At 38.9% G+C, this 26,077-nt stretch overlaps 1 protein-coding gene across 9 annotated transcripts in view; it reads left to right on the forward strand.

The window, feature by feature from the left end:
• Nucleotides 1–26,077, forward strand: part of Erbin (erbb2 interacting protein) — a 108,594-nt gene that overhangs the window by 28,644 nt on the left and 53,873 nt on the right. For 7 of the 9 annotated variants that reach the window (XM_028883748.2, XM_028883792.2, XM_028883777.2 and 4 more), the window contains exons 2-5: nt 528–575; nt 5,805–6,002; nt 8,109–8,226; nt 24,455–24,533. In XM_028883748.2, the coding sequence (XP_028739581.1) occupies nt 5,814–6,002; nt 8,109–8,226; nt 24,455–24,533 (386 nt within the window). In that variant the 5' untranslated portion in view covers nt 528–575; nt 5,805–5,813. Of the gene's footprint in view, nt 1–527; nt 576–5,804; nt 6,003–6,648; nt 6,844–8,108; nt 8,227–24,454; nt 24,534–26,077 lie in introns of those variants that run through there. The other 2 variants (XM_028883767.2, XM_028883822.2) reach the window with 2 other exon arrangements.

The raw sequence follows: 26,077 nt of genomic DNA on the forward strand, positions 1-26,077 counted from the left end.
TTTTGATGCATATTCTCTTCTAGGAACTGGTTGCTTCTGTTGTTTTTTAATATCTTGTTAAATAAAACTGCCTGGTTGTGTTTGGAATGTCCAGTTTTGCCCACTCCCACCCCCTTTTTTTCCTTCTTTGGTCCTAGAAGGTTAAGCAGCCAGGCAAGTATAATCTGGTTTTAAAAGTCCACTTAGTGTGTGCCAGTGGCCCAGTCGTGTTCTGGGAGTTCTTTTTGGCTGGCCGTAGCTGGTGACTTGAATGATTGCCTGTTGTGGTCTTTAGGAGTACTAGGTGTCCTGTCAGTAAAAGGAAAGAGAGAGCAGCAGACCCAGTGTGGTCACGTGTTTGGGGACGCTTTTGTGCCCTGTGCACTACAACTGATAGGTTGGTTTGCTCAGTTGATTATTTGCAGTTTACAGTCATCAGTGTTTCAAAGTTCAGTTTAGCTTCTGTGTAAATTAGGAATTAGAGATGTCCCTTAGTCATAAAGATTTTTTTGTTGTTGTTAATTTTGGTTTTCTTTTGCTTTTCATAGAATGTTGGCTCAATTAAGAAACATCAGGGAGAGAAATTCAACCCAGTGGTAAGTAGATTTATTTCTCTTTTGTTTGTTTGATTTGATTGATTTTTTTTTTTTTCTTATCCACCTCTGGCTGGCCTGGAACTCACTATGTAAACCAGGCTGGCCTCAACAAGATGTGTCTGCTTCTACGTCCCAAGTGCTGGAATTAAAGACATGAACCACCATGTTTGGCTAGATTTAATTTTGTTAGAAAGTTGTCAGTTTATTATGCTCCTTTTCTGGGTTGACTGCTTTTCTTCCATTGTGATTGGAGGATTCTTAACTCCAGTGTCACCTCTGGTTCATATAGTAGCTTTTCCTAAAATTCTACTTAGCAGTCCATTGATTTGATTGTGCGTCACTTTCTGTTCAGATTGGCTTGGCTGTCTCCGGTGGGTAACTGTCTCTATTATTAGGTATGGGAAGATCTTGCTTTAGGTAATTTTCCTTTTCCTTTATACTCTCCCCTCAAGGATTAATGTCCTTTTAGTTTTTCTTTTCAATCACTTAGCAGCTGTCATTCCATACTGTCTTATCTACAGACCTACGTAGAATTCAGATTTATTTGTATTGGCTCTGTGGCCACTCAGATCATTTTGAAGACTAAGACCCTGACGGGATGGCACATGCTTGTAACCCTAACCTCTAAGGCAGAGGCAGGAGCTCACTTGACTTCGAGAGGCCAGCCTGAGCCAGCGTGAGACCTTGTCTCAAACAAAACAAAAAAGACAGAAGACTGTCTGGATTTAATCTGATGTTTGAATTGCTCTCTGTGTAGCTTCCTAAAGCCAAGCACACAGTCACTCTTCCCTTTCTGAATTAACTGTCCTGCTGTGATTTTGTATTCATTTGCTTTATGAAGAAAAGTCTTGGGGACTTTCAGTTTAACAGTTACTTTACTCTATAAATTACCCTGTACCTCAGGTGCCTTATATCATACCAAAACAAATATGCTGTCTTTCTGATTACATACATTATTTCATGCCATTCATTTATTATATTCCTAAATCTTGAATGGTTTCTGGAAATGAAATTTTTAAGCCATATTATTCAAGTTCTTACACATTGTCAATTCTGTGTTCGGACATGTTTGTAAGTATATGGTTTGTGAGAATCATAGTTTGAATCATGGAAGTAGTTCTGTGCAGTTGAACTTTCTGTCATGGTAGAAATGTTCCATAACTGATCCACTTTGGTAACCCTAGTAAGATGTGGCATTTGAACGTTTGAACTAAAATGGAATAAGGAAACGGCATTTTAAATTTTATTTGATTTAATACTAAATTTCAATAGCACATGTATCTGCTGGCTACCATCCTGGACAGAACAGATAACAGGTTCTTAAATGGCCTAACTCAATATCAATTTAAATGAGAGATTTTATATCTTATTTGGGGGGTTTAAATTTTTTTAATTTAACATAATTTCTTTATTGATTCTTTGGGAATTTCAAATCGTGCACCCCACTTCCACTCATTTCCCAGTCTCTCCATATCTGAACTTCACCCTTGCTGTACCCCCCCCAAGAAAATTTTTTTAAAAATTAAAAAAAACAAAACAAAACAAATAAAAAACCACTTTGCTCCTCTATCTTTCTTGCCTTTCCAACACCTCTATATTCATCTTAGTGGCATTGGAAACCACAGTGTGTCGGGCAGTATATTTTTGTTCTATCAGCTTAACTTGTGAATATTCATTTTAGTAAGTCACTGGTCTGGTTCAAGGCCTCTGGTTTCTGGTACATCATCATCACTGGACCCTCACCAAAACTCTCCAGATATCCCACAGCCTCCCCGAGTCATAGAGATCCCTACAGGTAATTGTTCCACAGGACTGGTTCCTTCACAAGCTCCAGTAGGTCATAGATGGGGTAGATGTTAGGGTGGGCCAACCTGAAGCCCTGGATATGGGCCTAAGTGATAGCTGAGCTGGTCAGAAACTGGCTGCTGGGGCCGTCCCCCTCAGGCACAGGGCAAAGCCGACTCTCCTGTGCCCACACCATCAGGGCCAACTTTCCCATGCCCATGGTGAGGATTGGGGCCAGCTCTCCTGTGCGGGGCAGGCCATGAAGGGCAGGGCCAGCTCAGCATGGCCCTGGAATTTCATCATGCATGGTTCTTATGCCCCCCTTGGTAACATGGGCTGCAGACATCAACACAGACCCTAACTGCTGTAGCGACATAGACCCAGACATGGCCCTTGGCAGCAGCTCGGGCTTGGACATCACCGTGGCCCTGGAGCAGCACAGACCACTCAGATGAGCATGGCTTCAGTGGTAGCATGGCCCTCAGATACTGACAAGGCCACAGGTTGAGGCCCAGATCCTGGCATCTGTGAGGCCTTTGTGGCAACCTGGGTCACAGATTTCAACACAAATCATGGTTGTGGTAGGACCGAAGACCCAGATATGGTCCTCAGCAGCAGCAAGGCCTGGGTGTCACCATGGCCCCAGGTGGCAGTGCAAGCCACTCAGATCAGCATGGCCTCTCATATACCAACATAGCCCCAGGTGGTGGTCCAGACCCCCAGGCATCCACATAGCCTTTGATGGTACCAGGAGCTATGGACATCAACACAGACCCTGGCTACTGCTGCAGGGCTACAGAACCAGACATGGCCCTAGCTGGCACTGCAGGCCCACCCAACAAGATCAGCATGGCCCAGAGGTGGCAGGACCCTCAGACACCAACATGGCCACAGATGGCGGCCCAGACCCAGGTATCCGAGAGGCCTTTGGCAACACAGGCCATGGATGTTAGCACAGAACCTGGCTGTAGTAGGACCACGGACCCAAACATGGCCCTTGGCAGCCGCCCAGGCCCAGAGGTCATCATGGCCCCGAGTGGCAAGCAGGCTACCGATACTGTCCTGCTCCTCACAACCTTTGCTTCGTCCATTCTACTTTTTTCCACAGCAAGTGAACCATTCTGCTTCTCTTTCTCTCTCATTTCTCCACCATACATTTGCTCATCATGATGGCACCCTCCCATCTAGCACCACAAGGTGCCAGGCAGGCCCAAGAATATCTTCAGCCAGCCTAGGCCTTGAGGACCCAGACTAGCCTGTGGATGGCTTCCACCTGCCTGAGCCAAGTGGCATCCAGCAGGTCTTTGGATGTGTTCCCACCAGCCAGGATTTTAAAATTTATTGTAATAGTATATAACTGTACGTTTAATCCTCTTTGAGCAGTTAAATTCTTTATTGAATGAACTGTTATTCCTGTTGGTAAAATGTACATATCTGTAAGCATAGAATTGTTAGTAAGAATTCAGTACACTTTTTTTGGGGGGGGGGGCGTATATTTCTTTCTAGACATAGATTTCAGATGTAAACCTTCTGGGTGTATGATGCTGGGGTTCTAAACCAGGGTGAGCCTTGCATGGTTGATAGGCAAGCACTTTATCATTGTACTGTTCCATCAGCCTCAGGTGAAAACATCTGACACTTGACCTACTAGATTTTCTTTTTTCTTTTCCGAGACAGGGTTTCTCTGTGTAGCTTTGCATCTTTCTTGGATCTTGCTCTGTAGACTAGGCTGGCCTTGAACTAAAAATCTTTTTAAGTAAAATCTTTTTAAGTAGTGTGTAAATAGACCTATTGATACTGGGTTTTGAGGATCTAGTTCAAATGTTTATTACATGCTTTTACAAAAATCTACCTTGTGAGTCTTTGTAGTTCTAAAAATGAAACACTAACTACCATGTTAAAGATCTTTAATTTCTGGTGTTGTTTTCTAGTTAAGAAACTCTGTTTCTTTATGGAAACAATAGGACATTCCCTAGAAAATTGTCATGAAGACAAAGAAAATATTTACATACTTTATCCAAAGAATTTCAGCATAGTGCCTGGTGATTCAGTAAAGTCAGGGCGTGGGAACGAGTGTAGGGACCCTGTCTATGGTCAGACATTCAGGTACCATAAAATGGGAAGTAGTGCCTTGTGGAGCCATGTTGGATCCCAAGTCAAGGAAAACATAATTCTGATTATGTCTTGATTTAAACATTGACATTTTATTCATGGATTATTTTTCAGTAATTAAAATATTTAAGATATTTGTCTTTCTTACTGAGTTTTCTATACTCTATTGTATTTTGTGCCTGAGACGTCTTAGTGACTTTACCTTAGGTTGGTGCTGGTTAAAAGTACTGTGTGCTTCAGGCAAGAATTGTATTTATGGACAGAGAATTGCTTACTAATTGGCAGTCATTCTCATTTTATTAAATTAGTACTCTGCTAGTTTGGAATTTATACACAAGTTCTTTAAAATTGACCTTGTGAGTTTTTACTAATTCAAAACTGGCTTTTTCTCTCTGTTAACTGAAAGACTATTTTAAGTGAGTTTGCTCACATGTAATCTTAAACAATTTAGAATCTTTAAGCTCTTTTAAAAACTATAGGCTACTATTTGATTGAAACAAAATTATACTTGAAGTAGTTGGGTATTTTCATGTAGGAGAATCATAGTGTCTTAGGGTCTTTATTGCTGTGAAGAGACATCAGGACCACAGAAGCTTAATAAAGAAAACATTTAATTGAGGGTGGCTCACTTACAGTTTCAGAGGTTCAGTCCATTATCATCATGGTGGGGAGCATGGCAGCGTACAGGCATATGTGGTGCTGGAGCTGAGAGTGCTGTATCTTGCTGGCAACAGGAAGTCGACTGACTGTCACACTGAGGGAAGCTTGAGCAAAAGAGAACTCAGAGCCTGCCCCCAGCATGATACATTTCCTCCAACAAGGCCACACCTCCTAACAGTGCCACGCCCTTTGGGAGCCATTTTCTTCCAAACCATAGGAAACTTAAATGGTGATTGATCCCTAATGGATGGTTAAGAAGACCTGAACATGTCTGTGTAGTCATTTCCTATTCAGAAATGCGTATAGTCAAGTTCTTCACTAAGAAACAATTCTTAGAGCCAGAAATTAGAGAGAAATCTTTTATTATGGTTTTTAGAGTTAACCAGACTTCTCAAAGCATGGTTTTGTAAAAACATATGAATGGTTACTTCTTGGATTGTTTTGTGAAGCACTGAAGTGCTTGAGTTTAACTTGAAGTCCTAATTTGAAGCCCACTAGATATATAAATGTAGATATTAAAACAGTCTTAAGTAGGCTCCACTGGGTGTATGTGGTGGTCAGGAGGTATTTTGTCTGTAGCATATTGAGTTGTGCTATCTGGATGGTAATTTGTTGGAAAAGTTGTTTGTTATATTGTATACAATTTGATTTGTTTTTATCTACATGCTGCAGCTGTTAAAAATGACTACGAAGCGAAGTTTGTTTGTGCGGTTGGTGCCATGTCGCTGTCTACGAGGAGAAGAGGAGACGGTCACTACGCTAGATTATTCTCATTGCAGCTTGGAACAAGTTCCCAAAGAGATTTTCACCTTTGAAAAAACCTTAGAGGAGCTCTATTTAGATGCTAATCAGATCGAAGAGCTCCCCAAGGTATGTTAATACTGTCAAGAATTACATGTCTATTATGTCTATTCATAGACGTTTACATCCTTATATTCTTGTACATGTGTTGCCATTCATTGATTTAGTCTTACTGTAAGCACAATTCAAAATGATACAGATTTTTAAACCTCTGTTCAAGTTGCTGCAGTACTTGTGTTAATAACTTAAAATTTTATTTTTACTTGAAGCATATTATAACCATCAAAATAGATAATGCATCTATACAACTTCTGGAGCCATTAAATTTAACTGTCTTACTGTAAATTCTATAAGCCCTTTATATGCAGTGTATAATTGGGACTAATTGTCATTTCAGCTACCACATCATGCTTTCATGGGTCTATAAGTTTTAGAGGTGGGATTCTGCTTTCTTCCATTTTGTCTGGAATTGGTTTGGAGAATGTGCATCTCTGAAATCTAATAACAACTGACAGAAAAAGATGGCTGTTGTGGAGTTCTTTCTCAGATTACCACTTTATTAATTTTTTAAGTATGCTCCTAGTTTCCTCTTATTATTTGTATGTTTTCATGTTTTTTGAAAAAGCTGCAGTAGCTTTAAATTGTTTATTAGGGTTTATAGCCATCTGAATGGCTGTTTGTGTTTTTTTTTCCGAGACAGGGTCTCACCTTGTAGACTAGACTATCCTCAACTCTCAGAGATCTGTCTACCCTTGCCTTCCAAGGCCTGTGATTGAAGGTGTGCACCACCATGCCCCTTGAAGCTGTAAATGGAGACTTGAAATTGGTGGCTTAAAAACCTGGTTAGAGCTGGGCATGTTGATGCCTAAGGGAGGAAGATCTCCAGTTCAAGGCCAATTTGAGCTACACAGTGAGTTCTGCTTTGGCCTGGATCATATGTGTAGTGAGACCTTGTTTCAAAGCCAGCCAACCACAGCCACCAAAGAACAATCTAATATGTATTATCAGAATTTCGAAAAACTGTAATTTGGACTGTGAGATTTAGAAAATAAAATTACAGGAGACTTAAATAAGAATTTCTCATGAACAAGAAATAATTAGTATAAATATACAGTATGTAGGATATAGTTATACTAAAAAGTAGTTTATCTGAAATTCAAATTTAATTGGATATCCTGTATTTAATCCAGCAACCCTAACTGTAATATAACAGAAAATAAAGCATGTTGCATATGGACCTTGCTTCATGAAATAGTTGTTTTAGATATTTGTATGTTTGTGAACATCCTGGATAACAGTATACAAAGACTTTTAATTGTGATGACCAATACTAAACGCATTTGAAAGCCTGTTCTATCCTAGGTAATTAATTTTTTAAAAATTTCATTGAAATAGAATCTCAATTTCTAGTCTAGGCTTCAAACTTCACTGCAATCCTCCTGCATCAGTTTCCCAGATCTGGGGGTTAAAGGTTTGAGCCACTAAGCCCAGTTTATTCTTGATAATTTTGTGGAGAAGTCTTTAATAGCTGTGGAAAAATGTTAAAGGTCTCCAGTTACATGATTGTGAATCAGACCTACACTGTGATTGTAGTGTATTTTGTAATTTACTGTTCATTGTTACTGTGTACTCCAACAAATCCATTACTTTTCATGACTAGTCCTCTGACAGAACATGGAAAACCTAGGTTAGTCACGAATTAGGGTCTCAGTGTGGAGGCGTGTACAAGAGAGACACTGACTGTAACAGTGTAAGTAACTGAACATGTATCTACCACAGACCTAACACTTCCACATTTTTCAAGGGATGCTCTTCAGTATGGCTTTTTGGAATAAGCTTGATTAAAAGACAAGCTCCAGAACTTAAAATCTGTAACAGCCACTTACCCTTGGACAGCTTCAAACAGAAACATAGCCACATATGTTTTAGATACTGGTTCTCACTGGGTGCAGGTTAGAAGTATAAATCATTCTAAGTGAGTGAAGTTTATTCAGATCCACAATAGCATGGTCAGAACAATGTGAGGCATTGTTCTGTATGTCATGTATTTCCTAGTGTTAAAGTAGGCCTAAATCATTTAGCTTTAGTATGGATATTAATTGTATAAAAATTAGTTCGTGAAATACCTAAAGAAATGTAAAAGGTAATCAAAACCCTTTCTCTCTTTTTCTTTAGCAACTTTTTAACTGTCAGTCTCTACATAAACTAAGTTTGCCAGACAATGATTTAACAACATTACCAGCATCCATTGCAAATCTTATTAATCTCAGGGAACTGGATGTCAGCAAAAATGGTAAGTCCTCCCGATTCTTGTCCTGTGATACATATTTCATTGTTAGGATTTCTGTTTTCCAGATGTTTAAAAGTATGTTGTAATGTATTAATTTCATCTACAGTCTATTTTACATAAATACAATAACATTTTTCCCATTTCACAAGTTTTGTAACCTGTTTTATGTCAAATGCAATAAAATTTAGTGTCATATTCTTGGCTTATAATTGTTTATAAATATAAAATCTGTGATACCTCAAAACAACTGGAAAAGAAGTACATATTAAATATATCATTATAGTCCATCTTACAATGGGCCTGTCTAATGTATTCCTCCTAACTGAAAGCTTTGACGTGGATCAGCATTTATCATCCTACTCCCTCCCTCTGCCTACTTCTGCTAACTACCATTTCAGTCTCTGCTTCTGGGAGCTTGCCTTTTTAATGTTCAGTATTGGAGATCACGGGATGTTCATCTTCTTATTCCTGATTTATTTTACTTAACATGATAGCCTTTAGGTTCATCCATACTATTGCCAATGACTAGGTGTCCTCTTCTAATGACTGAAGAGTGTTTCACTGTACATACATACATATAATGTTTCCTTTATTGAGTCATTTATTCATGGAAGCTCAGGTTGATTTCACATCTTAGCTATTGTGAGTAATACTGCAGTGAGCATAGAAGTGCAGACCTTTCTTCCCTCTTTCCCTCAGAAGTTGGGTGGCTTGCAGACCATTTTCTCCCACTCAGACAACTGTATTTTCACTGTATCCTTGACTTGTTTGGTTGTGCACAGCTTTCTAGTTTTATGTAATCAGTTTATTTTTGTATTTGTTGTCTATCTTTTTGGTGTCATTTTTACAAAACCATTTTCTAGGTGGCTTTTTTTGTTTTTGTTTTTAATTTTTATTTTTTAAATTACACTCATGATATTCATTAATTACACTCATGATATTAATCCCATTTGTGGTATTCATAGATTACATTCGCAGTATTCATTCAATTATATATATTTTTACAAAACCATTTTCTACGTGGCTTTTTTTTTTTTTTTTTGATGATTTATTTTTATCTTATGTGCATTGGTGTTTGGCATGCATGTATGTCTGTGTGAGTATGTCAGATCCCCTGGAACTGGAGTTACAGTAATTGTGAGCTGCCATGTGAGTGCTGGGAATTGAACCCAGGTCCTCTGGAAGAGCAGTATACTCTTAGCCGCTGAGCCTTCTCACCAGCTCCTCCTGCTGCTGCTGCTGCTGCTGCTGCTGCTGCTGCTGCTGCTGCTGCTGCTGCTGCTGCTTCTTCTTCTTCTTCTTCTTTCTTCTTCTTTCTTTCTTCTTCTTCTTCTTCTTCTTCTTCTTCTTCTTCTTCTTCTTCTTCTTCTTCTTCTTCTTCTTCTTCTTCTTCTGTAGTTTTACAATATCTGGTCTTGTGTCTTGAATCCTTTGGTATACTGTGGGAGTCTCCCACTTTTTCCCCAGGGTACTCTTGAGGAGGGAGAAGTGAAAAATATTTAGATAGAAGGATAGAGGAGAGAAGAGACAGAAATATAGGATAGCCTTGAGAGGGCCTGGATCCTTATCCACCAGCCCCTTCTGTCTCTTCTAAAGGGCTAATTATAGGTGTGCCAAGAGGTGGTGAACCAAAGACCTCTTCCAGCACAGCCAAGTGCAGACTGTTCCAATCACCTGGTAACCATGCACATGGTCAAACAATCCTCTAATGCAGCTCTTCTGGGTAAAGCAAGCTCAGCTCTCACTAGGAAAACTTTGTGGTCCCCCACAGTCTACACAGGGACATCTGCTTTCCCTAGTCCCACTGAAGAGATCCTCCTTTCCTTGTGATGTGTGTAGGCAGATTTTTCTTTGCATTGCCAGCTCAAAAAAAAAAATGACACAAAAAGTTATTATTAATTATGAAAGCTCAACATTAGCTTAGGCTTGTTTCTAACTAGCTGTTATTACTTAACCCATATTTTTTAATCTACATTCTTCCACACACTCGTTACCTCATCTCCATTATACTTATCCTGGTTATTCTGCATCTGTCTGGCAACTCTGCTTTTCTTCATCCCAGAGCTCTCTGTCCAGAAGTCCCTGCTATACCTCCTGCCTAGCTATTGGCCGTTTAGGTTTTTATTAAACCAATCACAGTGACATATCTTTACAAAATGTAATCAGATATCTCGCAGCAGATGTGTTCTTGGTACCTTTTTTGTTTCTGACCTTCTGTTCTGTTCCATTGGCATTTAACCCTAATGTTTATATCTTTACAAGTCCACTTTATTAAAGGGATGATTTAAAAAAAAAATCTTTTGGGGGTAAACCAATGTGGCTAGTTGTGAAAAATTTGAATTTTGTTAGTTGGGTTTTTGATTTAATGGTATTCTATGTAAATGAAAGGTTAGTATGTATCTTAGTTCGCTTGCTGTTGCTGTGATAAACACCAGGACCAAAAGCAACTTGGGAAGGGAAGGGTTTGTTTTAGCTCACAGTTCAAGCCCATAATTGAAGGAAACCAGTGCAGAAACTCAGGAACCTGGAGACAGGAAGTGAAGCAAAGGCCACGGAAGATGGCTGTTTACTGGCTTGCTTCCCATAACTCACTCAGCCTGCTGTCTTACACAACCCAGGACTAGACTACCTGTAGCATGAATCTTAAAGAGTCTTATTAATAAAATCAAACCTGAGGCCCGGTATCGGGGTGAAAGCTGGAAGATCAGAGAAGCAGAACAAGCCACAGCTACTTCACCTTGCCAGTTCCTCAGCTGATCTTTTTTCCTGAGACTGGAAGCCTCTGAGTCCTCATACAGAATGGGTCTCAGCTGAACTGTTGCTCAAAAGCCTAAAAATTTAACCAGCCAAATGCTTCTAGTTTCTGGTCTCCACGCTTTATATACCTTTCTGTTTTTGCCATCACTCCCTGGGATTAAAGGCATGTGTCACCATGCCTGGCTATTTCCAATGTGGCCTTGAACTCTGAGATCTAGAGGGATTTCTGCCTCTGGAATGCTGGGATTAAAGGTGTGTGCTACCACTGCCTATCCTCTATGTTTAATATTGTGGCTGTCCTGTTCTCTGACCCCAGATAAATTTATTAGGATGCACAATATTTTGGAGGAATACAATACCACCACAACTACCTGTGCAGGGGTGGCACTGCCCACAGTGGGCTAGGTCCTCTCATGTCAATCCTTAATCAAGAAAATGCCCCACAGACATGCCAGTCGGCCAGTATGATGGAGGCTGCTCTCAGTTGTGAGGATCCCTCTTCCCAATGACTCTAGTTTGTGTAACGTTGATAAACACTAATGAGCACATTAGGTTAAGTGAATATGGTCTGCATTATATCTTTTTTGTTTGTTTTGTTTTGTTTTGTTTTGTTTTGTTTTGTTTTGTTTTTCGAGACAGGGTTTCTCTGTGTAGCTTTGGAGCCTGTACTGGAACTCACTCTGTAGCCCAGGCTGGCCTCGAACTCACAGCGATCCACCTGCCTCTGCCTCTCGAGTGCTGGGATTAAAGTAAAGACGTGCACCACCACCTCCCGGCAAAACGATGTATGTCTTTTTTTTTTTTTTTTTTTTTTTTTTTTTTTCAGAGCTGAGGACTGAACCCAGGGCCTTGTGCTTGCTAGGCAAGCGCTCTACCACTGAACTAAATCCCCCTGTATTATATCTTAAAGCTACTAAAATGTTACTTAGTGTTTACTTGACCACCATGATAGAAGTAGATGCATTTTATATTCTGAGAAGAGTTTTTTTGTTAACATTTGATCACATTAATCTTGAATAAGAAGCTCTAAACTTTTCTATCTAAGATATAGTTTTTTTTAAGGCTTTATATTAGTTAAGTTTAATATTTGAATAGCTTAGCATATCAGATACCATTTTGAGGTTGTTAGCTCTTATTTCCTATTTGGAAGGATTCAGGAAACTTTGCGGGTACTTTATTATTAATAGCTCCTGCAAGTTGTATTTATTTAAAAAGCTGAAAGAGTTGGACATTTATTGTCTTAAATTGTCGATCCTTTACATAGTTCTTCTGTGTGTTCAGTTAGTCAGGCAGTACAGTTTATGATTGAAGTACTTGGGAGTGTGGTTGGGGAGATGGCTTATTTGGGTAAAGTGTTTGCTCTGCAGACATGATAACTGTCAATTTGAGAAGAACACATTTCAACTAGAAATAGGAACTCAAGTAATTGAAGAATTGGGCTTTCAGTGAGCAAAATCCTGTACACAAGAGTTCAATTGAATCTCAGTATATTAAGACTTACAGGATTTGAGCTTTAGATTTCAGTTTACCTGGTAATTTTAGGGAAGGTTTAAGTTTTCTTAAACTTAAAAAAGAGACAAAAGTCTGTCCTCAGAGAGTTTCTCCGGGGAAATGCCATTGGGTATTCTATGATTGGCTATCTTAGACTTTGTCTTAAGCCTGACTGTAGGACAGACTACAGCAGTGGTCAAGCTGTCATTAGTTAAGATACAGTAATCATGTCTTAACTGGAGTAAGGGATGCTTGGTATTTCTTGGTTTGGACAACAGTCGTTTTTTGTCTTTGTTCATGTATCTGTGTTTGTTGTTGTTTTGGTTTGTTTCTGTCTTGTTATGTTATGGTCACAGAGTGGCCTAGTCTGATGCTGATGTCCTGTGAAGTAGTTCAATAGAATGTTGTTTCTCCTTCTGAATGCTTGGCCAGCTTTTACTAGGACAACTATCTGTTGATGGTTAAACTATCACAGACTTATGTAGGTTTTAACAAAATTCTAATTATTTTATATTTATAAGAACTGAATGAGCTAACTTTGTATGCCATTTCACTGGCTTCTGAAGTTTTACCTCAAAAGGTTGCTGAAAGACCTTTTCCCCCCTCTTATTTTATTGTGCATTTATGTATGTATGTTAATGTGCATGTGTAATAGAACCGGAGATCAATGTCAGATATCTTCTTCAATCATTTTATGTTATATTATTGAGACAGGGTCTCTTTCTGTAGCCTTGGCTGCCATGTTACTTATTATGTAGACCAAGCTAGCCTAGAACTCAGAGATCTGCCTACATCTGCCCTCTGCCTCCTGGGAGTAAGGGTGTGCATCACCACACTTGAGCTCTGTCTTTCTAATTTTTTGAGACACCATCTCTAACTGAACCTGGAGGTTATTGATTTGGCTATACTGGCTGGCCAACAAACCCCAGGGGCCTTCTAATCTCCTCCTCCCCAGCATGGGGTTTGAGGTGTTCATAGTTTTGTTTTTCCTGTGTAGCCCTGGCTGCCCTGGAACACACTGTGTAGCCTAGGCTGGCCTTGAACTCACAAATCTTTCTGCCTCTGCCTCCCGAGGGCTGGAATTAAAGACATATGCCACCAGTGCCCCACAATGTACAGCTTTTTTTTAATGTGGGTTTTGAGGATCTGAACTCAGAATGTCATGCTTCTGTCGCAAATGAATCATCTTTCCATTCTCCTTGTACTTTTTGGTATGTGAGATTCCAGGGTGGTTTCTGAAGTGCCTTGGATAGAATAATCAGGTAAAACCATGGAACAGAAAGATTACACAAGGGGGTTAAGACATGTCTTTTAAGTGGGGTACAGTCACTCATGCCTGTAATCCCAGCATTGGGAAAGCTGACACACAGGAGTGCATGGTTTCTAAGCCAGTCTGGGCTACACAGTGAGTCCAGGACAGCTTCAACTACAGAGTGAGACCATTCCTTAAAAACAAAACACACCACACAGAAAGGACACATCTTTTACTATAAATGGAGTTTCTTGTGAGATTATACATACATTTCTTTTTAGTTTATAGCTGTGAAAGGACAAAGGCCATAGTTGGTTATACCTGTTTAGGCTATAAGAATGATTTATTGGTATTTTAATATTGTTACTTAAAATGTCTTTTTAAAAGCAACACTGACTATATAGGTAACCATTACAGCAAAGTTTCTTAATTTTGTTGGAACTTTAGACTCTGGACTGGTTATCATAAATCTTGTCTATAGGAATGGCAAAACAAAAGTTATTATTGTCTCAAGTCCTTGAGGAAGGATCTAGGAGTTTGGGGTTTCTTTCCTTTGTCCCCTTAATTTTCCCTGTCTTTCTCTTCTGCCTCAGACTAGATAACACTTGTACTTTGAGAGTAAGCTTTTTTGGGAATATGACTTGAGAAAGTAAGGAATTTTGCCTTGTAGGTTCCTGAAGTAAATGCACTAGAAAGAGAAAATAGCTAGCGCATTAATTTTTATAAGGTTCTAGTATCCATAGCATGCATGATAAACATAGGGACAGGGTAGTAAAAACAGAGTAATAAGCTAAATGAAATTATATTAGGAGTAAAGACAGGTTGGGATTTATAGAAGCAGATAATGTAAGGCCTTGTAGGCATTTGTATGAACATTGATATTTAGGTTTAGCTATGTATATGAAGAGTCTGTGAGAACATGGGTAGAAAACACAACCAATTCAAATACAGTTTTAGTTCTTGGAGATAATAATGGTAGAGATGGGTGTGGGTAGACTGGATATCCTTGAAGGTAGAATCAGTGTTTCATGATGGATTGTATGTGAACGTGAGAAGAGAGTTACAAATAACCTTGTCGATTTTATCATGCAACTGGAAAGACAAGATTGCCTGATACCCAAACCACACAAAGATGCAACAAAGAAAGAGAATTACAGACCAATCTCCCTCATGAACATTGATGCAAAAATACTCACCAAATATTGGCAAACCGAATCCTGGAATACATAAAAAAATTATCCATCACGACCAAGTAGGATTCATCCCAGGGATGCAAGAATGGTTCAACATACGAAAATCTGTCAATGTAATACACCATATAAACAAACTGAAAGAAAAAAACCACATGATCATCTCATTAGATGTTGAAAAAGCCTTTGACAAAATCCAACACCCCTTCATGATAAAGATTTTAGAGAGATCAGGAATACAAGGAACATTCCTAAACATAATAAAGGCAATTTACAGCAAGCCGACAGCCAACATCAAATTAAACACAGAGAAACTCAAAGTGATACCACTAAAACCAGGAACAAGACAAGGCTGTTCACTCTCCCCATAATTATTCAATATAGTACTAGAAGTTCTAGCCAGAGCAATAAGACAACAAAAGGAGATCAGAGGGATACAAATTGGAAAGGAAGAAGTCAAACTTTCACTATTTGCAGATGATACGATAGTAAACATAAGTGACCCCCAAAATTCTACCAGGGAACTCCTAAAGCTGATAAACTCCTTCAGTAAAGTGGCAGGATACAAGATCAACTCAAAAAAATCAGTAGCCCTCCTATACACAAATGATAAAAGGGCTGAGAAAGAAGTCAGAGAAACATCACCCTTTAAAATAGCCACAAATAATATAAAATACCTTGGGATAACACTTACTAAACAATTGAAGGACCTTTTGATAAGAACTTTAAATCTCTAAAGAAAGAAATTGAAGAAGATATCAGAAAATGGAAGGCTCTCCCATGCTCATGGATAGGTAGGATTAACATAGTAAAAATGGCAATCTTACCAAAAGCAATCTACAGATTCAATGCAACCCCCATCAAAATCCCAACACAATTATTCAGACTTGGAAAGAAAAATACTCAACTTCATATGGAAAAACAAAAGACCCAGGATAGCTAAAAGAATCCTGTATGATAAAGCAACCTCTGGAGGCATCACCATCCCTGACCTCAAGCTCTACTATAGAGCTATAGTAATAAAAACAGCTTGGTACTGGTATAAAAACCGACATACGGACCAATGGAATGGAATTGAAGACCCTGACATTAATCCATGCACATATGAACACCTGATTTTTGACAAAGAAGCCAAAACTATACAATGGAAAAAAGAAAGTATCTTCAACAAATGGTGCTGGTATAACTGGTTGTCAATATGTAAAAGATTACAAATAGATCCATATCTATCACCATGCACAAAACTCAAGTCCAAGTGGATCAGAGACCTCAACATAAATCCAGTTACTCTAAACTTTATAGAAGAGAAAGTAGGAAGTAGTCTTGAACGCATTAGCACTGGAGACCACTTTTTAAATATAACACTAACAACATAGACCCTGAGCACAACAATTAATAAATGGACCTCTTGAAACTGAGAAGCATTTGCAGGGCAAAAGACACCGTCACTAAGACAAAAAGACAGCCTACAGAATGGGAAAAGATCTTCACCAACCCCATATCTGACAGAGGATTGATCTCCACAGTATATAAAGAACTCAAGAAACTAGACATCAAAATACTAAACAATCCAATTAAAAAATGGGCTAAAGAGCTAAACAGAATTTACAGAACAAGAATCACAAATGGCTGAAAGATATTTAAAGAAATGCTCAACATCCTTAATCATCAGAGAAATGCAACAACAAATCAAAATCAAAAAAAGAAATCAAAACAACTCTGAGATACCACCTTATACCTGTCAGAATGGCTATGATCAAAAACACTAATGACAGTCAATGTTAGAGAGGATCTGTAACAAAGGGAACACACCTCCACTGTTGGTGGGAATGCAAGCTTGTACAACCACTGTGGAAATCAGTATGGCGGTTTTTCAGAAAATTAGGAATCGAAACACCTTAAGACCCAGTCATACCACTCTTGGGCATATACCCAAGGAACGCTGATTCATACCACAAAGATACATGCTCAACTATGTTCATAGCAGCACTATTTGTAATAGCCAGAACCTGGAAACAACCTAGATGCCCGTCAACTGACGAATGGATTAAGAAAATGTGGTACATATACACAATGGAGTACTACTCAGCAGAGAAAAACAATGAAAGCATGAAATTTGCAGGCAAATGGATGGAAATAGAAAAAAATCATTCTGAGTGAGGTAACCCAAACCCAAAAGGACAAACGTGGTATGTACTCACTCATAAGTGGATTCTAGATATAAAATAAAGAACAATCAGACTACAACCCACAGAACCATGGAAACTATATATATAGCATGGAGGACCCTAGGATGACTGTGGCTTATAATAAGTTTTGGTTTTACTCAATTACTGAGCAGCCCTCAATGAAACATTTCACAGTTAAGATGGGAATACATACTGTATCAAGCTGATAATAGAAAGGTGGGTAAATTGATTAATTTGAAAAAGTGAAAAATAAAAAAAAAAAATAAAAGAAAAATTTGAACTGTTTAAAAAGAAGCCAAACCAAACATATTTTGCTCGAGTAAAAAAAGGGGGAACTGGGGACTTATCATTCTTCTCCACATTCTATTCTTTCCTTTGTTTTATATATTTTAAATTTTTATCCGTGAATTCTGCTGGAGTATCCACTGCAGGTAAGCACTGGAGGTCTCCTGTTGCAAATCACCGTCAGGAGCAATGGAAGGATCTTTCTACTAGCACTTAGAGGAGACCCGATCTGGTGTTGGTGTGGGCCCGGGGTTCTGCTTATGTCTTTCCTCAGGACAATGAGGTTCCTCTTTGGATTCTTGAGTGCTGTGTGTGTGCGCCCTGTGGCTGCTGCTGAAACCCAACATGACAGAGACCTATTGGGCCTTAATGAAAAATTCTCCCCTTCTGATGCCAATGGGGATTGAGAGCCCAATATGGCCAGCTTTGGCAAGCATTAATGTAAGCCTAGGAACTGTAGCCATGCTTTTGCATTCTCCAGAAGGTAATGTATGGTAACTGCTTTTTCAAGTATGTTTGAGAAAGTGTCACCTAGACACCTTGGAGATTAAGGATAACCCTGAAGGTCACTTACCTCCATTTATTAACTGTAGCATGCCAGCTAAGCCTTTTCATTTTCACAATCCTCTTCAAGCTGGTGTAGTACCTACTTTTCAGGAGTGGCTATGTGCAACATTTATTGGCCTCCTGAAATTTGTTTAACCCCCCTTTGAAGATACCTTAAAATTTATGAGCCTGAATGTAACCATTGTAAGACCATTATTTATGCTCCTTATGAGCTGTCTGTTTTTTTCTTTATAGTTCTTAGTTGTTCTTTTGCAGAGCTGCCAGCCTATGTTGTGCTGGGATCAAGGAAAATAGGCCTTGGCAGTTCATGTTCCTGTAGTTGTATCCATGCCAGTGGATGTCCACAAGAAGAGAATTTGACATTGCTGCTGCCGTTGTTGCTGTTATAACAATGGTGCACACCGCTGCTACTGTTTCTGGGATTACCATTTCACAATTGCTTACTACAGCTAGCACAGTGGAGACCCTGGCAGCAAAAGTGTAGCTACCACAGTTAATTAATCTTTCATTCTATTGGGCATGATAAATTTAATTCAATAGTTATATACATTTCGATTGGCTTTGAAAATTAAAATGTATAAACTCAGGTTCCATTTGCCTTTGGGATACCATCTTACAAGGACTCCAGTTTGCAGTAAGGCTCGTTAAGGAAAGGAATGGCTCAGTTGCCTTTAGCCTACTGGCTATGGGTGGGATAGGACCTCTGTTGGTCTTTTCTGTGTCAAACACACAGATTGCAAGCCCAGTGCCACTTTGATATCTTTGGCAGCAGTTACCTCTGCAGCTCACACACAATTGAGCCTGTATGATGATGAGTATTCAGAGACGGGTAATGCCTGGGGGGGCGCTCACCAACCTAGGACAGAGCGCCTGTGTGGCCTGGGCAGGTGTCTCCATGACGGGTAAGGTGACCTGCTGACGTCCCATGCAACCTAAGTCAGAAGCTCATGTTTTAGTAAAAGGGGGACCTGTAGGGCCCTGGCCCCCATTTTGGGTAACTGTTGCCTTGCTTGCTGACCTTGACCTTAATATCCTCTCTATGCTAATTCCCTGCCAGTTCCACCCTCCTGAATGCTTAAGGGAAGATCCTTGTCTGTGTATCCTGCATAATGGGCGTTAATAGCTTAGATGCAAGATTGTAAAACATTGGTAGCGAACTTCTGCCCTCCGAGGTCCTCCCATTGTGCTGTAAGCCGGTATTTAAGACCTCTTCCTTCCTTCAATAAAATTCGGAATGCTGTTTATTGAAGGAAGGAAGCAAACAAACAAACAAAAAAACCACAAATTGAAATTTACTGAAAAATAATGAAGAGAGTATAGTTTCTATGTATCTTTCCCAGTTATAAATATGTTCCCTTCGTGTAGCATACTCGTCAAAATTGATAAACTGTAGGTCTTAGTTAATTTTAATTAAATGGATTTAATTTTAAAAAAAAGATCGCTATCAGCTGAGATGGAGAAATTGGTAGGCACTGCCATTTCAAGGGGCACCTCAGGAATAGTTTTCAATTAAACTGCTAAATAGCAGGTTTCCTTGTTACATTTTCATACATTCTTTATTTTGGTTGATCCTTCCACCTCCAAGATCCTTCCATCTCCTTGTCCCTCCTTTTCCATGCCTGTATTCTATTGCCCACAGTATTCCCCCTTCCACATTAATATCTCATGTTCTGTTGTCTTCTCGCCTTCCTAGGCAAGGGCCCCTTTCTAGTTTCTTGCCCTGTGGCCATATTTGCTTCCCCTAGATGCACAGATTTAGCAGCTGGAAGCCAAGCTAGCATGTGGCAGATTGTAGCAGCTCACACTGGTAGAATATGCTGAAGAAGAAGAGGCAGGAGGCTCACAAGTTACGAGGCCAGCCTGGGCCCTTTGGGCTGGAGAGAGACTCATCTGTTAACAGCATTGGCTCCTCTTCCAGAGGACCTGGAGCAGTCCTCACAACTGCTTTAACTGCAGCCTCAGGGAATCTGAGGCTCTTCTTTGGCCTCTAGATACTAGACATGCATGTGGTATACAGATACACATGCAGGGGGAAGAATCACCCACATACATAAAATAAAAAGAACGCTTAAAGCTGACATTGGAATATGAAAGAGAACAGATGGTGCTTGTCCTCCTGAGCCTGTGTGTGTGTGTGTGTGTGTGTGTGTGTGTGTGTGAAAAATACCTTTGTGTTTATATCTCATGTTGTCATTATTCATTCATCCATTTGCTGGTGGACATGTGGGCGGATTCTGTTTCCTTGCTTTTGTAAAAAGATCAGTGATAAATATGAATATGCAAGTATCTCTGAGTATGATATAGCCCTTTGGGTATATGCCATGGAGTTGTTAGGTAGTTCTGGATTTTAGTTTTTGGAGAAGCCTCTACACTGATTTCTGTAGTGACTGTATCAGTTTTTCCCCATACCCTCACCCACATTTATTTTTCTTGACTGTAGTCATTCTGATTGGAATGAGGTAGCTCTTAAAGTATTTGTAATGTACGTACTTTGATGGCCATTTGTATTTCCTTTGAGAACTGTCTGTTCAGCTCGTTGACCTACTTACCTTTTTGATTCCAGGTTTGTGTATATGTGTATGTGTTTAATTTTTGCACTTCTTTATATATTCAGGATATTAAGCCCTTGTCTGAAGTGTAGCTGACAAAGATTTTCTTCCATTGTCTAGGCTGTTTTAGGAACTCAGGCTTTTCGTTTATTTATTTGCTTGCTTGCTTTCTTGTTTGAGACACTAACATCTCATCCAGTTATTTGTAAGAGTGTAGAGTTAAGTCAAAAAACAGTTCTGGAGCCAGCCGGTGGTGGTACACACCTTTAATCCCAGCACTTGGGAGGCAGAGGCAGGTGAATCTCAGTGAATTCGAGGCCAGCCTTGTTGGTCTACAAAGTGAATTCCAGGACAGTTAGGACTGTTACAAAGAGAAACCCTGTCTTGGAAAAAAAAAGAGAGAGAAACAACAATAACAACAACAACAACAACCCAGTTCTGGAGGTATACATTTGAAAGCTGTCACTCTAGAGATGATGTGTAACGACTAAGATTAGTGTATTCACTAAGTTCATAAGCCTGGGAGAAAAGCCCAAGAATGAGGCCTGGTTATACCTCACAACCTTAAGAGATCTGGAAGAGTAGGAAAAAGGACAAAAGATAATGAGAAAGAACTTTACTAGGATAGGAAGTAACAGTGTGGGAAGATAATTTTCTTTACTACATTGGTGTGTGTGTGTGTGTGTGTGTGTGTGTGTGTGTGTGCTTGCATACTTGCACGTGCATGCCGACTTGCCTGCCTGTCTCGCCTGTCTTTGTACATGTGTGTTTGTGTGGAGGTTATAAGTTGAAGTCAGGTATCTCTCTCAGTTGCTCGCCACCTTACTTCTTTGAGTCAAGGTTTTAACAGAGCCTGGAACTGACTGATTTGGCTAGAATAGCTAGTTATCAAGCCCTTGGCTTCTTCCCATCCCCACCTTCCCAGAGCTGGGGTTCCAGGCCTGTGGTTCCATTCCCGGCTTCTCTGCATGAGTGCTGGAGACCTCAGTTCACTCCCTCATTCTTGTCCTGCAAGCACTTTACTGCCTGAGCCATCCCCCCAGCCCACTTAGTACTGTGCAACTCTGACAAAGTCCTAGTATGTGTAGTTCATGTCTTCCACTTTGTATTTGGAACATATTTGCTGAGTAATAAAATAAAGATGTCTTTGAACTTGAGGTACCTGAACAAACTTAGTAAGTATTTAAAAAGTGTCATGTAAAGTTCAGACAAGGTTTGGAATTATAGATAATATATGGATATTGAAATAATATAGATATTGAAAACTAAAGGATCTCTTACATTATACATTTTGGTAGAGTTTAGCACATTTTCAATTTTATTTCACCATTACCAGTACCTATATAGAATGTTTTCATCATCCTATAGAGAATGGCTGTTTTCTTGCCTAGCGTCTCTAGTCTCTGGTGTTTGGTGACTTTTTCCTACGCAGATGTGGGCAAACTTTTTTTGTCACCTCAGATAGTGCACCATGGACAGACCAAAGAAATTGTTCCAAGGTCTAGTGTTGTGAGCCCAGTAAGTTTCCTGGGGTTACTTACAGAAGTGTAGGGTGCTTCTTAGGCAGTTGGATCACCAGAAAGCTGGTGACAGTGCCGGTTCATCAGCTGGCTTCCTGCCCAGCTGGTAGGGAAGCCGAACTGCAGCCTCCTCTTCCCCATATTGTTTACTATTTATATATCGTCTTGGGGAGAGCCTGTGTGACTCTTTCCAAAGTTTGCTGAGCCTTCTAAGTCTGTGAACTTCAGTTGAAAGTTTCAATTTGTAGGAAATAGCTACACAACAACAGGTAACCTCATATCTGCTTTGTTTCCGCAAAGATTTGTTTATTGTAGATTTTTCACATAAATAAAACTGTCTGACCTTTTGTGTCTGACTTCTTTCCCTTAGCATATTTTCAGGACTCATCCTTGTTGTACCATATGTTGATGTTCCATAGTGTGAATATACTCTATTCTGTTCATTATGCTTATACATTTATTTATTGATGGAATCTGGGCTCTTTTAAATAATATGAGTATTCATTAACACTTCATTTGAACGTATGTTTTACATGCTCTTACATATATACCTACTAGTGGAATTACTGGGCCATTTGTAATTTTATATGTAACATTTTGAGGAACCACCAAATTCTTTTCCACAGTTGGCTATGTCTTACCAGCAATATATATTCTCAGCATCCATATTGGAATTGGTTGCTTTCATGTGCTACATTTAGTCAGCTCTCTTAAGACAGATTCCTCTTCCTAGTTCCTCAGGTTTCCTTTTCTTCTTGATAATTTTTATCACACTGGCATTTCTTTAACTGTTCCTTTAATAGAAGGTTTTTATTTTTATTTTTTGATGCTTCCCATCATTAAATTCAAGTTGTATGCTTTTGCTTTTTTTTTCTGTTGCCACATGATAAAGCTAACTGGTAAGTGCTAATAAGTCTAAAGCATTTCATTTTGGTGGTACTCATTAGATTTAGTTATTCTTTGTTCTTCTATAACTTTCTTATAGGAGGAAACTTTTCCCCAATATTACTATTATACTTTTAATCTAATTTTGGCGTCTGTTGGTGACTCTTTTTCTTTGATGATGCTGGGGATTAAACCCAGTACCTTGCATATGTTAAGAACACCTTCTAGCACACCCAGTTTATTGGTGAGTTTTGACCAAAATAATATACTAGTTGTGGATTTTGCATCATTTATTTTATCATGTGGAACTCTGCACTTAGTGTTACAGTAAGTTTGTTGTTGTTGTTGTTGTTTTAAACATAGAATCTTCTTGTGATGAAATTGATGTGATCTTAAATAACCCTAAAGTGACAACCCTGTTGGATAATCATTGTGTTAATGAAGGAGACTATATAAAATTTATTTAAGGGATGCTTTTCAAAAGTCCATAATTAGTGTTCATTTAGAGTAGAGTGATACTAGTACTTAAAAATTGGGCTGTAGTGTGCTGCCAATTCACAAATTATTTATTCCTGTATTTTTGGTATGATAAGTTAAGGAAATGAGTATACGCTTAGAATCTTTTACCAAAATTTAAGCTGGGCAGTGGTGGCACACGTCTTTAATCCCATCACTTGGGAGGCAGAGGCAGGCCCATCTCACTGAGTTTGAGGCCAGCCTGGGCTATATAGTGAGTTACAGGACAGCCAGGACTATTACACAGAAAAACTCTGTCTCGGGGGTGGGGGTGGGGAAAGAATCTTTTACTAAAATAATTTAAAAGTCTATTTCTAATATACAGGTCTATAACAGATTGGGAGTTAAAAAAATTCTTTACCTCACTTGGTCTGAAGAACACACAGAACCAAAATGTCCAGTAGGTCTCGTGAAATGTGCACATGACAGTGTGAGGAGTCACTGTGGCCCTTAAATAGTTACGTTGTGAATGTATTGGATTATATGAAGTAAGAGGGTGAAGAGAGGAGAGTGAAGACATGGAAAGATACTGGAGAATGTTTATTTTAGAGTGGACAGTACTGCCCAAGGCACAGTTTAGGGTGTGTCTCATCCCTGTTTTCCATCCTTCCCTTCTGCAGGTCTGTTTGCAGCTCTATTCTTTATTTACATAGGACCAGCCCAATCTGGAGCCCACCATTTTAAACACACTTGTCTTTTTGCCTGAGGGAAAAATAGAATGTTACATGTTGTGCGTTTTATCATTAACTAGTTCATAGAAAAGGTACTGATTTCCAGAAGTGCTAAGAAAAGGCAGGAAAACTAATCAGTTTATCAGCTATAAGGTGGCAGATGAAAGAGAGCTAAAAGGAGATAGACAGATGGTTGTGGAAGTGGCCTGATCTGCACTGATGTCAGTTCTTCATTAGCTGGTAATTAGTTTCTGAATCTCCACAATGTCTTTATTATTATTATGACCTTCGTATACCCCTGTTCCTCAAGACTGAAATATCTGTATTATATTCTATTAATTTGGTTGTTTGTTTTCTAGGAATCCAAGAATTTCCAGAAAATATTAAAAATTGTAAAGTTTTGACAATTGTGGAGGCCAGTGTAAACCCTATTTCTAAGTAAGTCTTTCAGTTGAATTATAAGCTGCTTTCTTGACTATAACAATTATAGAGCAGTAATAGAATGTAGATTGTATCAATCTTAGTTATACAGAGATTCAGTTTTTTGTTTGTTTGTTTGTTTGGTGTGTGTGTGTCTGTGTGTGTCTGTGTGTATCTGTGTGTGTCTGTGTCTGTTTTACCTGAATGTATATCTGTGTACCATGTGTGTGCCCCCCTATGTGTGTGTGTGTCTGTGTCTGTGTGTGAAAGAGAATGAATCAATGAATCAATGAATGAATCAATGAATGAATGAATATGAGTGTGTGTGAAAGTGTTTTGTCTACATGGTCTGTGTACCATGTGTTTGCCTGGTACCTGAGGAGGCCAGAAGAGGGCCTTGAATCCCCTGGAACTCAAGTAACGGATAGTAATGAGCCACCTTTGGTTCTGGCATCAAACCTGGATTCTCTGGAAGAGAAGCCCATGCTCCTAAACTGTCAAGTCATCTTTCTGCCTCCATGGAGATTCAGTTTTGGACACCTCCTAATAATCTTCCTAACCCATATATTACAGATATAAATTTGAGATCTAAAAGAGAGAATGAGTGTGTTCTAGATCTCATAGTCAAAGTAAAAAGTGAGACTAATATATGCACATGTCATGCAGTCAGATGGGGCACTTTGAAAACAAACTAAAAGAAAACTGAGGAAAAATACAGGTGATTGGTTACAACATATACATGAGATTATGTGTTCTTTTATCATAGTAATGTCTGTAAACAAAGTTTTCCTTGTACCAAAAGCTGTTTAATTTCGCAAAATTGAATTGTTAGTGATGCTAAAAGGTAAATAGAATGAAATACAGCTTGGTATAACCATGTTGAAAGAATAACCAGAATACTCATTCCATGGTAAGTTTTACCAAAAATAGAGTTGCTTTACTTGGTATTGAAGATGGTGGAATATTGTGAGGTAAAGGAAAAATAAACAAGTCAAAGTCTGATATGTCATGGAATTTTATGCTTATAACAATCCAAGACAAATATCTAAAGATGAAATAAATACTCATTTGAAAATATTTTTTTCTAGCATCAAGTTGTACATCTGTAACTTGTTTTATAAGCATATGTAAATGTGTTCTTACCTGACCTTAATCTGTCATTCGTCTGTTCCAATTTCTCCTTTGCTCATTATAAAGCTCTACAGCCTCGATCATTTAAAGACCAAAAGTTGAAATTGGAAATAATATAAACCCAGTGGCTCTTTACTGTTGGCTCTTTAATATTAGGGGACATTTGGGCATGTGAGTGTGTGTGTGTTTGTGTGTGTGTATTTACACTACTGGCTTCTAAATTTGTAGAGTCTTAAGTTTATAGCTTAACAGCCTAAAGGACCAATTGCCACAACAAAGAATCATTCATCTTGCTATATTATTAGTGTTTAGAAATTCTTTATATAGTCCTGTTAGTTTATGCTGGATAAGAAATATTTGAAAGGTACCTGATGATTCATAGTTATGCCCTACATATAATTCTGTTTATGGCTCATTCAAAATGTACTATT

This window comes from Peromyscus leucopus, chromosome 11, assembly GCF_004664715.2.
Source record: "Peromyscus leucopus breed LL Stock chromosome 11, UCI_PerLeu_2.1, whole genome shotgun sequence".
In the NCBI taxonomy this organism is placed as follows: Eukaryota; Metazoa; Chordata; class Mammalia; order Rodentia; family Cricetidae; genus Peromyscus; species Peromyscus leucopus.